Below are 11929 nucleotides of genomic sequence, written 5' to 3'. Positions count from 1 at the left end.
TTATTTTATTAAAGTAGTATTATATCATATATGTCTTAAAATAAAAAAAACCTTAACAGAAAACGTAAAGGTAAAGTGTGAAATTACTGATACCAAATAGTTTTGCAAAACCCTGCCAAAGTTCTAAACATTTCCCTAGTAGGAGTGGAACAGTGACAACATGAGGTTCATTCTTACGCCAGTCACAGCACATGCAGCCAGGATTGAAGACAGTCCCATCAGGGCAATGCATTTTATGGGACATGCGATTAGAACATGAGGTCTTGTGGCATAAGATCCAGCGCTGGATGCTGTGGTCTTACCAGGCTCATGTGTTGGATTTGGAGAGACAGTTGAGAAATCTGGAGGAGATACTAGTTAAAATATATATAAACATTTTTTTTTTTTTGAGTGATGAATCTATTTTATTACACAACTTCCTGGAATAGCAGAAGCTTTAAAATAATGTAGCGGTAATTATCCATTATGTACAAATTTCTTAAATCAATATTTTACAGATATGCACTAATTTAATGAGAGTAGCACTGCTCATTATAATTATTGTACAGTCAGTCAGTCATTATCACAAAATAAACTGTGACAGATAAAGAAACAGACCTGATTGTAGATCTATTCTTTTTTCTCATCTTAAAAAGTACTTAAAAGGCAATCACAATATTAATTATAATGATTTATCAGATGTATGGAAGATCATCTTTGAAAGAAAAAATTATGGATTGGTGAATTTATAATTATGACAGATCATAATATATTTCATATTTAATATAAATCATAATTGTGAATCTCAGTTTCTACCTTTTGTCTTATAATTATAACTTAGTATCTCATCATTTCAAATTCTTGTCTCATAATTATAAAGTAAGTTTTTTAAAGTCTGTTCATGTCATAATTTTGATTTACCAAAGCATGATTTTTTTTCCCCTTCTGTGACAATAATGAGCTTGATTAAGATATGAGATGTACCTCTATTAAGAAGTGTGCTGAGATGTCCAATGAGGGGGTATTCGCCCTGATCACAGAACTGTCCTTTAAAGTCATCAAGATCCAGAGCCCAGACGAAAGCTCCTCCAAACTTTTCCTTCTTTAGGTAGTTCACCTGAAGCAGAACAGATGGAGTTATTTTGAGCATGAGAGCTGCATTACATTTCATGTATTTCCCAATCTTTATGATATATCCTAACCTTTATCTCAAAGCTTTCCTTATTGTCGAATCCCACCCATTCTTGTCCTTTTGTTGCATAAGGAACTTTCTGATCTTCAATCCATTCCACAGAGGTTCCTTGAAGGAAAGTACAGATCTGATGGGAGATTATTGGTTCATTACTCTTTTGATTTTATTTTACACAATCAAATAACAAGCTGTAATGTACAGTAAATGCATGTGTTCAGGTTGAAGGTAAGACCTCATAATAGGACCAGAATCCGTCCTCTCTGGTGTAGTTTCCAGCTGATCCAGAACCATTAGCTGGAGCTCCAACTCCACTGGGTCCAGAAAGTGAAGACAGGCGAAATGTTCTTCCATATGTAGCAAAGCCCATCCTCAGCTTCTCCACAGGAGCGCCCTGATCTCTCCAGTATCTCATTGCAAAATCCTGCATTGTCATGATTAATAATTTAATGATGTTTTATTAACAAGGTTCGGGAGGAGCATGATCAGATAATCATCCAATTTGGCACAAGTGCATCTCGTTTAGCTAACCATCTTAACTAGCACTACAAATGTACAGTGGGGCTCGAAAGTTTGGGCACCCCTTGCAGAATCTGTGAAAATATGAGTAATTTTCAAAAAATAAGAGAGATCATACTAAATGCATGTTATTTTTATTTAGTACTGTCCTGAGTAAGATATTGTACATAAAATATATTAACATTCAGTCCACAAGACAAAAACATTGCAGAAATTATTAAAATAACCCCACTCAAAATTTTGGGAACCTTTAAAAAAGATTCAAACATTCACTGATGCTCCAGAAGGAAACAAGATGCATTAAGAGCTGGGGGGTGAAAACTTTTGGAATTTGAAGATCAAGGTAAATTGTACTTAATTTGTGTACCGGGAAACATACCTACCTACATACCAAGTATCTTCTGTTGCTTACGAAGGGCAGAACTAAATTTAAAAAAAAAATATTTCAACAAAATAAGACACATTTGGCCATCTTCACCGTGTTCAAAAGTTTTCACCCCCCAGATCTTAATGCATATTGTTTCCTTCTGGAGCATCAGTGAATGTTTGAATCTTTTTAAATAGCTGTGTTTGAGTCCCTCAAATGTCCTCAGTGTGATAAGATGTATCTCAAAATCATAAAGTCACTGCTGGAAAGGGTTCAAATATGCAAAGATGCTGGAAAACTGAAGAATCTGCAGGACCTTAAAGATTTTTCTGAAGAACGCTGCTCAGTTTAACTGTTCAGAACAAACAAGGGACTCATGCACAACCATCACAAAACAGAAAGACAGTCGAGGATCATCAGGTAACAGAACACAGTATTAAGAACCAAGGGTTCCCAAACTTTTGAGGGGGTTATTTTAATAATTTCAGCAATTTTTTTGTCTTGTGGACTAAATGTTAATATCTTTTATGTACAATATCTTACTCAGGACAGTACTAAATAAAAAATAACATGCATTTAGTATGATCTCTCTTATTTTTTGAAAATTAATCCCATTTTCACAGATTCTGCAAGGGGTGCCCAAACTTTCGAGCCCCACTGTATATATATGTAGTCTTCCTACCTCTGTCCTACGAAGTTTTTTGGCACTCAGTTTTGCTCCCTTGGCCTTAATAATCACAGACTAAATTTTTTCGGTACAACGAGGAGATCTATACTGGGGATTTATCGTATCCTCTGTCTCAACCTGCCAGCCCTAAGCATACGCCTTTTCACTTTATCTCCAGGCTTAATCATCACAGACGAATCACTCTCATTCTCTTCTTAATTCTTGTTATGAAGGGTGTTCCACAAGGTTCAGTTTTGGGACCCTTGCTTTTCCTAGTTTATATTAATAATATTTGTGATAAGTTTAAATTTTGTAAGTATCATCTGTATGCAGATGATACAGTTTTGTATTCCTGTGCTCCCACAGCTGAGTTAGCCTTTTCAAATTTGCAGACAGATTTTGAAACCCTGCAATATGCTCTACAAGATTTGAAGCTGTTGTTAAACCCTCATAAAACTAAAGTTATGGCTTTTACTACTGGGCGAACAAAGCTACCATCCGTCTCCATCACCTCACTGGATGGAGTTTGTATCCAGTCTGTAGATAATTACAAAAATCTGGGATTTTGGATGGATAATAACCTAAACTTTAAATACTTTAAAGAAAATTCACTTTGGGTTTTTTGTATAGGCTAAAGTCCTGTTTTTCCTTGACTTCACGAAAACGCTTAATTGCTAGCCTTTTTCTTGTCTCAGATTGATTACAGGGATACTATCTACAGATTTGCCTCTCTGTCCACCTTGTCCAAACTTGACCCCCTTTAGCACTCTGCTCTCAAATATGTCACTGTGACGAGTGGGGCGGGCCGAGAGACGTGGGCACGAGAAGGCCAGGTGTAGTGATTGGAGATGCGCTGCACCTGCGCCCCACCGCCGGTCTCGAGTCCCACGTAGGAGTTGGAAGGATATAAAACTGGAGCGACGACCGTAAAGGACGAGAGAGGACCAGGCCTGGGCCATATTTTATGTGTTAGCTTTTTATTTATGCGCACCAGCTGTTTTGTGTTTATTTTGAATTATTAAAGTTTCATTTTGATTGTGCGACGGTTCCCGCCTCCTTCTTCCGGATGATTAGGAAGTTTTATCATTACAGTGGTGCCGAAGCCCGGGAAAAGGAGGGACGTGCTGCTGAAGATCCCTCGCCGCTGTGGTGAATCCGCGGTGCCCTCGAGCTGGCGATGAAGTGTGCCGCCATGGACGCTCGAGGCGGTGGGCTGGAGCGAGTTGCCGGGGACGGGCGAGCTCGCTGCCGGCCGCTCACGATATGGAGGGGTGGCTGCCGTCCGTGAGGGAGCAGAGGAGTCGGCACCGTTCCCCAGAGAGCCGGAGCCTGCTGCCATCCGCCTGAATGGGGAGGAGCAGGGAACGGGGGACTCCTGCCGGCTGCCCAAAACCGGAGGAGCCGTCGCCGCCCACCGGGCAGCGGAGGAGTGTCGTGCCGTCCGCCGAGGGCCGTCCAGGCACCGCGGAGGAGATCACCCAGCTGCTGGAGGACCGAGCAGCAGTGCGTCTGGGAACCCGAATTTTTTTTTTTCCTCTCTCCCCTCTCTCGTCCCTGTTGCTCCTTCTTCCATCTCCTTTTCTCTCGCCTCGTCTGTCCTACCCCCAGGTTCCCGCAGGTCCCCGTGAGCGGTCCCCACCCCGGAGGGATGGGGGTAGAGCGCATTCTCGAGGGTACCCCCGGCCTGCGAGGGGCGATGGGGGTATGTGACGAGTGGGGCGGGGCCGAGAGACGTGGGCACGAGGAGTGAGGCCAGGTGTAGTGATTGGAGATGCACTGCACCTGTGCCCCACCGCCGGTCTCGAGTCCCACGTAGGAGATGGAAGGATATAAAACTGGAGCGACGACCGTAAAGGACGAGAGGACCAGGCCTGGGCCATATTTTATGTGTTTGCTTTTTATTTATGCGCACCAGCTGTTTTGTGTTTATTTTGAATTATAAAAATTTCATTTTGATTGTGCGACGGTTCCCGCCTCCTTCTTCCGGATGATTAGGAAGTTTTATCATTACAGTGGTGCCGAAGCCCGGGAAAAGGAGGGACGTGCTGCTGAAGATCCCTCGCCGCTGTGGTGAATCCGCGGTGCCCTCGAGCTGGTGATGAAGTGTGCCGCCATGGACGCTCGAGGCGGTGGACTGGAGCGAGTTGCCGGGGACGGGCGAGCTCGCTGCCGGCCGCCCACGATATGGAGGGCGGCCGCGTGAGGGAGCAGAGGAGTCGTCACCGTTCGCCAGAGATGGGAGATGGAAGGATATAAAACTGGAGCGACGATCGTGAAGGACGAGAGAGGACCAGGCCTGTGCCATATTTTATGTGTTTGCTTTTAATTTATGCGCACCAGTCGTCCGTGAGGGGCTGGTGCACTGTTTTGTGTTTATTTTGAATAATTAAAGTGTTATTTGATTGTGCGCTGGTTCCCGCCTCCTTCTTCCCGACGACTATGGAGTTTTTATCATTACAGTCACTAACTCTAGTTTTAGGACACATTGTATATTGTACAGTATGGTAGGATGGTCATCCCTTCCTTTGTGCAGGCTTGAACATTGGTATATTTTAATTTCCAAAGTTATTTTAGGAAAACTTCCAAATTATTTAAATAGGAAATTTTTATCATTTCAAAGCAGTCATAATCTCAGGTCACATAACTGCCTACAGTTCAAAGTGCCAGCTATTAGATCAGAGGCTGGAAAGCTAAGCCTGTTTTATTATGGCCCTTGGTCTTGGAATGATGTGCAGTCCAAACTCAAACTACAATCCCTCATCTCTTTAAATTATTTTAAACATAGAACAAAGGATCTGTTCACTGCTAATTGCAATTGTTTTGCCAAGTCTTCTACCACTTAACTCCTTTTTTTAAACGTATGATTTAATAATGTCGTATCTGTGATCAGTATTATGTAAGGTATTGTGTAATATCTAAATGTATGCGCTGCTGTGCTGTGTTTCAGTGTTGTATTATATTTTGTTGTGGAGACTTGTTTGTTGAGTTTTCTGTTGTATCAAATGATAATGTTGTTTTGTTTTCATTGTGGCTTGTTATATGTTTAATTCTGCTATTCGACCCTGTCTTGATCAGGTCTCACTTGTAAAAGAGGTTTTAACCTCAGTGTAACTTTCCTGTTTAAATAAAGGTTAAGAAGATAACATCATGGATGGTGATGTCAATTTTGTAGAATACAATGAAATTACTCACATTTCTGTAATTTTCACTGTCATTTTACCTGTTTTTAAATCCCTCATCATACTCAGATCGATAGGATGGAAATTGATTTGACAAATTAAGTTCAACGCTGTACCTAAATAATTTAAAATTATAGGTACAAACTAATAGCTAAGGAGTATAAAAAAAAACATAAAAATGATTGAACAAGTTCAACTGGCAACCTAATTTACATGCATTGTGCATACTGTTAGGCACCTCTCTCCATGTCTATACCAGCTGATGAGCTGCTTGGCTGTGTAGATGTTTCAGTACTTGCTGCTTTTTGTGTGGTTAAGAGGAAAAGCATGTATTTTGTTTCTCCTGCTACTAACCACTCTCTCTTTTCAGTGGTCTCCAGCTCCCATAACACATGCTTGTGAAGCTGTTTCTGCTAGCTGTGCATGCTGCACAGGCCCCTTAGCATTTCCCCCCTGAATATCACAAGCCCCCATGGACTACAGCTGCTTATGCTGGCAACGCATGCCCTCATATCTCAGTCTTTTCCCTCTGCTACTTCTAATCCTTTTCCTTTTCAGCTGCCTTCAGCTTGCATAGCAGATGCTAGCATGAGGCTTCCTCTGCTAGCCATGCAGGATACACAGGCACTTCGGGATGTCAATCCAATCCACTCCCTCCCCGTGGTTTACAGCAGCTGAAGGAAGCATTAGGCTTTCTCCACTTGTAACTCAGGCCAACACATCTCAGGCTTTTTCTCTAGTTACTAATGACCAATTTTTCTTTTCAGTGGCCTCCTGCTCCCATAGAAGATGATTTAAACGTCAGGCTGTCTCTGCTGACAGTTGCAGCCCATGCTCCTCTTCCTCATAGCTCACTACTTCATTTAAAATGACGTTGTTTTCCAGATCAAGTTCCGGCTCTCCTTGAGCTTCAAGACAAAGCAAGTTTAGGTCCCAGATTCAGATGGTTCTCACATTGCACTGCCTCCCTCCTCCTCTCAGCTAATCACTGCATGTAACATCGCCCACTGGCGTGGCTTCTCAACCTCCATTCATTTCCACTCTACCTCCGGATGCTAGCATGAGGCTGCCTCTGCTAGTTGCTCAAGCTCAGACACCTTATTTTTAACATTCCACTTTTCCTTTTCCCCATCAATGGTCAGAAGCCCCTGCTGCAGATGCCCAAGCAAGCATACTGGCCTCCTCCCTAATTTCCATCTTTCTCTTCCTCTTCCTATGGGATTCCCCAAGCATCAGGGACTAATCGGTGAGTGAGGCAGCTTCTGCAAATGGTTACGCCCCCTCCTTATCTTCCTTCTAACTTCTACCCAAACTACACCTCAGTATACTTTATTTTCAGTGGCCCCTCTACCTACTGCACTGAATGCTGCCACTCTGGAACCACCTCCTGTGCCTAATATCATAAAATCTCAGATTCTCATTTCTAGATGCCATGTTTTATTGGATTTTTTGGTTTTCTGAGATTCTCATTAATTGCAATAACCCCTAAATTCAACCCCAGACTTCACCTGACAATCTCTGATTTGTCTATACTTGATAGTGAAACTATCGCTTACTTCATTAAATAAAGATGGACCAAGAAAGGAAAGGCCACTCCATATACATGTTTTATCTCCAATTCAACCCTATCAGGCTCCCTTTTCTTATGTCCAACTCCGGAATGCTCAATCTAAATCTGCACTGGACCCTCTCTTCGACCCTCTGATCCTTGCTCAGTCAGGCTTTCCCGCAGAAAAGTTTCCAGTCACTCATTTTGTGAAAAAAAAAAAAAAAATCTAATAAATGAATGATGAAATTAAATTTTAAGTGTTTTTAATTCATTTTATTCACTCGATTATGCAGTAAGTCACCACTCCTTTGGGCAAAGTAAGGGCCTTCCAGCCATCGTTACAAACATCCTCGTCTATTCAGCATTGGACAGGGCTCTCCCTTTTGGTGCAACAGGGCCGTTGCTCCCTTTGGTCCCAGTGTGAGCCTTCTGTCTGTTGTTGAGTTGCGTCAAAACAAGCCTCATATCCAGTCGCAAGGGGGACTCTCCCTTCCTGTGCAGCAGTGCTGCAGCTCCCTTCAGATGCAGCAAGAGTCCCTCCATCAGTCATGTTTCATTGCTTATTCTTCATAAAACCGGACAAGGGCTCCCCTTCCGGTGCAGCAGACCCACGGCACCCTTATGGCGCAGGGTGAACCCCCTGTCTGAGATATGTTGCATGCTCAATGGCGGTCAGGGATCTCCCTCCTGGTGGAGTAAAGCCACTGGCTCTCTTCGGTTGCAATAGGAGCCCTCCATCCGATGAGTCAAACCGTGTCTCGTATCTCCTTGCCTATTCAGCATCTGACGGGGCTCTCCCTTCTGGTGCAGCAGACCCACGGCTCCCTTCGTTCGCAGTGAGAGCTCTCCATCAGATGCATCAAACCATGCCTCATACTCAGCCGCAAGAGACAGTCTCCCTTCCGGTGCAGCAGAGCCGCAGCTCCTTTTTATATTTAAGAATTTGCCACTGATGATTCAACACAAGTTTTAAGCAGTGTAGAATAGCGCTTGTTGTTCATCATTTTTTTCTGATCACAAATGCAGACATAGTTATATGTTTACACAGTCCGATACACAATGCATAAAAACACAGCATAAGTCACCTCGCTGTTCAGAACGATGAGCTTTGTAAAAATCGACACGTTAGCAATGTCACATGACCCCTTTAAACCTCTATGACTAAGTTCAGTGAATCAAGAACATAAGTCTTCTGCTCCCAGTTCCAGTTGGCCTACATGCAGGATCGGACTTAGTGATTTGGGGGCCAAATCTCTCTCTCTCTCTCTCTCTCTCTCTCTCTCTATTATGCTATACCAACATTTTTGGGATAACAAGTGAAGACGTAATTTACAAAACTGCTTGCAATTGTATATTTTATGAATTGTTAACTTCTTCAAAATTTGTACAAAAAGGAATCAAATGTCATAAAAGTTATCCATGCAGCTCGTTCTGTATCCCAAGTGTTCCCTCTTCAGCTCCGGCCACACCAATAGCACACTAAGAGTATATATATATGCAGCCTACCTACCTCTGTCCTACAACAGTTTTTCGCCATCCCTCCTCCACCCCAACTCCTCACTTCTAATATATTTTTTATCCCAAATTAGGGGTAGGGGAGTTCTTTGGGTTCGGGCTATGTTCCGGGCCCGGACCCCTCCCCTAGGTCAGCATGCCATAATATGCTTACTATTTGCTATCAGATTAGATTTAAGGGTGAACTCATGAATTTCCTGTTGCATGTTTCCAGCTTCTTGTTATTTGGAATGACTCACGGTCTCATTCACAATCATTTAAATGTTACGCATGAAGTTAAGAATACAGTAGGATATATGGCCGTCTTACAGTGTTATAGTAGATGTTGCCTCCTGGGTATCCAGAGCCATCATACAGAGGACTGTTGTGCCTGGTGAAATTTTCAAATGAACCGTAGAAGTCATAGGTCATCACATTAATGAAGTCCAAATACCTGCATAACCAGAAGTTCAGAGTCATCAACTCAGACTCAAGACATAGAAGCAAATAATGAGGCAGACTGTGAAGGTCTTGGCCAGACTACATATTAATTTGATTCATATTCATTCATCTAAAAATTCTTACTTGGCAATTTCTGAAATTTCATAAGCTTCATCAATAGTTCCTTTAAAAGCAGCCACTGCAGCAGTGAGCATGAGTCTGGGACGTCCAGTGGCAGCACTATCTGCCTCATAAGCTTCCAAGAGCTCCTGTTACAGTCAAAGTAAATTATAATGGAAATATTTTTAAAAAATTATGAAAAAATGTGATTATGGGATTCAAAATCTAATATAAACTTGTAAATAAACAAAGTTTTTGGATTAAAAAAAAATGTTACATAGATAAATGTTATGAAGTAAAATGAATAAGACAGTTTACACTTCAGCTTAAGCTGCTCAGAACCCTTGAAGTTTAAAACAAACTTGTGGAGTTCAAATACTTACAAAAGAAAAGAGTATTTCACTAGTGGACTTACAAACTCATTCTTTCTCTGATTATCTATTATCTTTATTGTTTTGTACTTAAGCTTTCAACCATGTTAGAATCTCATCATATAAACAGCATAATTAGATTTTTAAAACTACTATATTGTGTAAAATATCTGTAAATACTGCAGTACCTTACAGAGCAGAGTGAACCTCTGCTTGTCTTCTGGAGGACTTCCACGGGAACCTGGATACTCCCAGTCCAGATCCAGACCATCAAAGCCATGTTTCCTCAGAAATGTGATGGAGGACTGAATAAACGTAGTCCTGTTTGCTGGTGAGGACACCATGATACTAAATCTGACAAGAAGTACCATGAAGATAAAATTACGTTTACATTTAACACACATCCTTCAAAATTCACTGTTTTAAGCAGGATTCTTACTGTTCTGAGCCAAAGGTCCATCCTCCGACAGCCAAGAGAGTTTTCAAGCTGGGATTTCTGTCATGTCAAATATTTGTATCATTATTCACATTAATGTCTCTGTCAAATTATCACTACACTCTTAAAAAATAAGGTTCCAAAAGAGGGTTTTCACAACGATGCAATAGAAGAACCAGTTTTGGTTCCCCAAATAACTTTTCAGTTAACAGTTCTTAACAGAAACATTTATTTTTTACATTGTAGAGGACCTTTAGTGGAACGAATAGTTTACATGAAGGGTAAAGGTTCATTGTGGAATCATTGATGCGAATAAAAAAACTTTATTTTTAAGATTTTATTCAAAACTTCATAATGCATTCTATTCAATTACAAAATGCATTCACAAACAAAACATCAGATAGCACATACTTTTCCTTTAGTCCATTGAAAGATTTGTAGAGAGTTTCATCATTAGATTCAGAAGTGATCAACTCATTTACCGGATTAATGGCGGAAAAAGCATAAATTAAATGAGTGCACAGATGTGGATCTACATTTTCTGGCATGTACTTGCCAACACCAGGTCTGTACTGAGACCAGTTTGTGAAGTAGCATATCAGTTCGGAGGACCATCCTGAAAGATAAGATAAGATATAATATAATATAATATAATATAATATAATATAATATAATATAATATAATATAATATAATATAATATAATATAATATATTCTTCTTCTCATTATTATTATTATTAGGAATTGAAAAACTAAATAAAAAACTAAAATACCGAAGTGACACAATGCCAGGGAAAAACCTGAAAGACAAAACAGAATGTTACAATTTATAACATATAAAACACTCCAAGGCCAACAAGCTCTTTCGTTCTGTAAGATCAACATTAACTTACCAGCTAGAAAAATAAATTTGGTCATCATAATGTGATGGTTGTTTCAGTCAAGAAGTTCTGTCTGCTACTGTTGTATGAAAGACAGAAGTTATCGTTTATATAACACGTCATTGCCACTCCTTCATATACCAATGATTAATAAAAAAACACGAGAACTGAATTTCCCTGAAATAGCTTTTCCCTTTGTCATTGGCCCAGTATATGTTATCACAGTTGGAGTCTTTGTTCCATCGTTTAAAGGGGTCATATAATGCAATTTAAATTTTCCTTTATCTTTAGAGTGTTACAAGCTCATGGTGCATAAAGATGATCTGTAAAGTTGAAAAGTCTAAAGTCTCAAATCCAAAAAGATATTCTTTATCAAAGTTAAGACTTGTCCACGCCCTCCTAAAACGGCTCGTTCAAACATCTCTGATTTTATTCTTAATTCGATTTCCTATTTTATTATTTTTTTTATTTTTTTCCCTACTTAAGGAAAGCAATAAGTACAAACAGCAGACAACAAATCAGCGGTAAATTCCCTCAGGTGCGTGATTAACGATCGGCCGATCGTGATTGGAGCAGCTCTAATCAAAAGCAAGACAAATGTAACCCCCATTTTCATATGCGGCTGGATGGCTCTGTTTCAGGTGAAAGAATAGATGTGTGGTGCTGCTGCTTTTGACTGCGATGGGCTTTAAGCAAATGTTGCAGCGTGGGGTCTCTTGCTCCACGTCTGTCGCAGC

The 11929-nt window shown here is 40.7% G+C and overlaps 1 protein-coding gene across 2 annotated transcripts; it reads right to left on the bottom strand.

The window, feature by feature from the left end:
- LOC113069093 (acidic mammalian chitinase-like) lies at nucleotides 1-11287 on the bottom strand. 2 transcript variants are annotated; one of them, XM_026242064.1, is made up of 11 exons: nucleotides 11205-11287; nucleotides 11085-11111; nucleotides 10723-10927; nucleotides 10315-10371; nucleotides 10064-10229; nucleotides 9529-9653; nucleotides 9274-9397; nucleotides 1404-1592; nucleotides 1182-1298; nucleotides 964-1096; nucleotides 1-353 (listed from the first exon to the last, which is right to left on the bottom strand). In XM_026242064.1, the coding sequence occupies exons 1-11, from the start codon at nucleotides 11230-11232 to the stop codon at nucleotides 136-138; spliced, it is 1389 nt and encodes a 462-aa protein (XP_026097849.1). In that variant the 5' UTR covers nucleotides 11233-11287; the 3' UTR covers nucleotides 1-135. The 2 variants fall into 2 exon arrangements, with proteins under 2 accessions (XP_026097849.1, XP_026097850.1); XM_026242065.1 differs by having other exon boundaries at nucleotides 1-341.
- Between the last annotated feature and the right edge of the window lie 642 nt (nucleotides 11288-11929).

The sequence above is a fragment of the Carassius auratus genome, unplaced genomic scaffold (assembly GCF_003368295.1).
Source record: "Carassius auratus strain Wakin unplaced genomic scaffold, ASM336829v1 scaf_tig00000876, whole genome shotgun sequence".
Classification (NCBI taxonomy): Eukaryota; Metazoa; Chordata; class Actinopteri; order Cypriniformes; family Cyprinidae; genus Carassius; species Carassius auratus.
The sequence above is the reverse complement of the archived record's forward strand: the minus strand, read 5'-3'. Positions and strand labels throughout refer to the sequence as shown.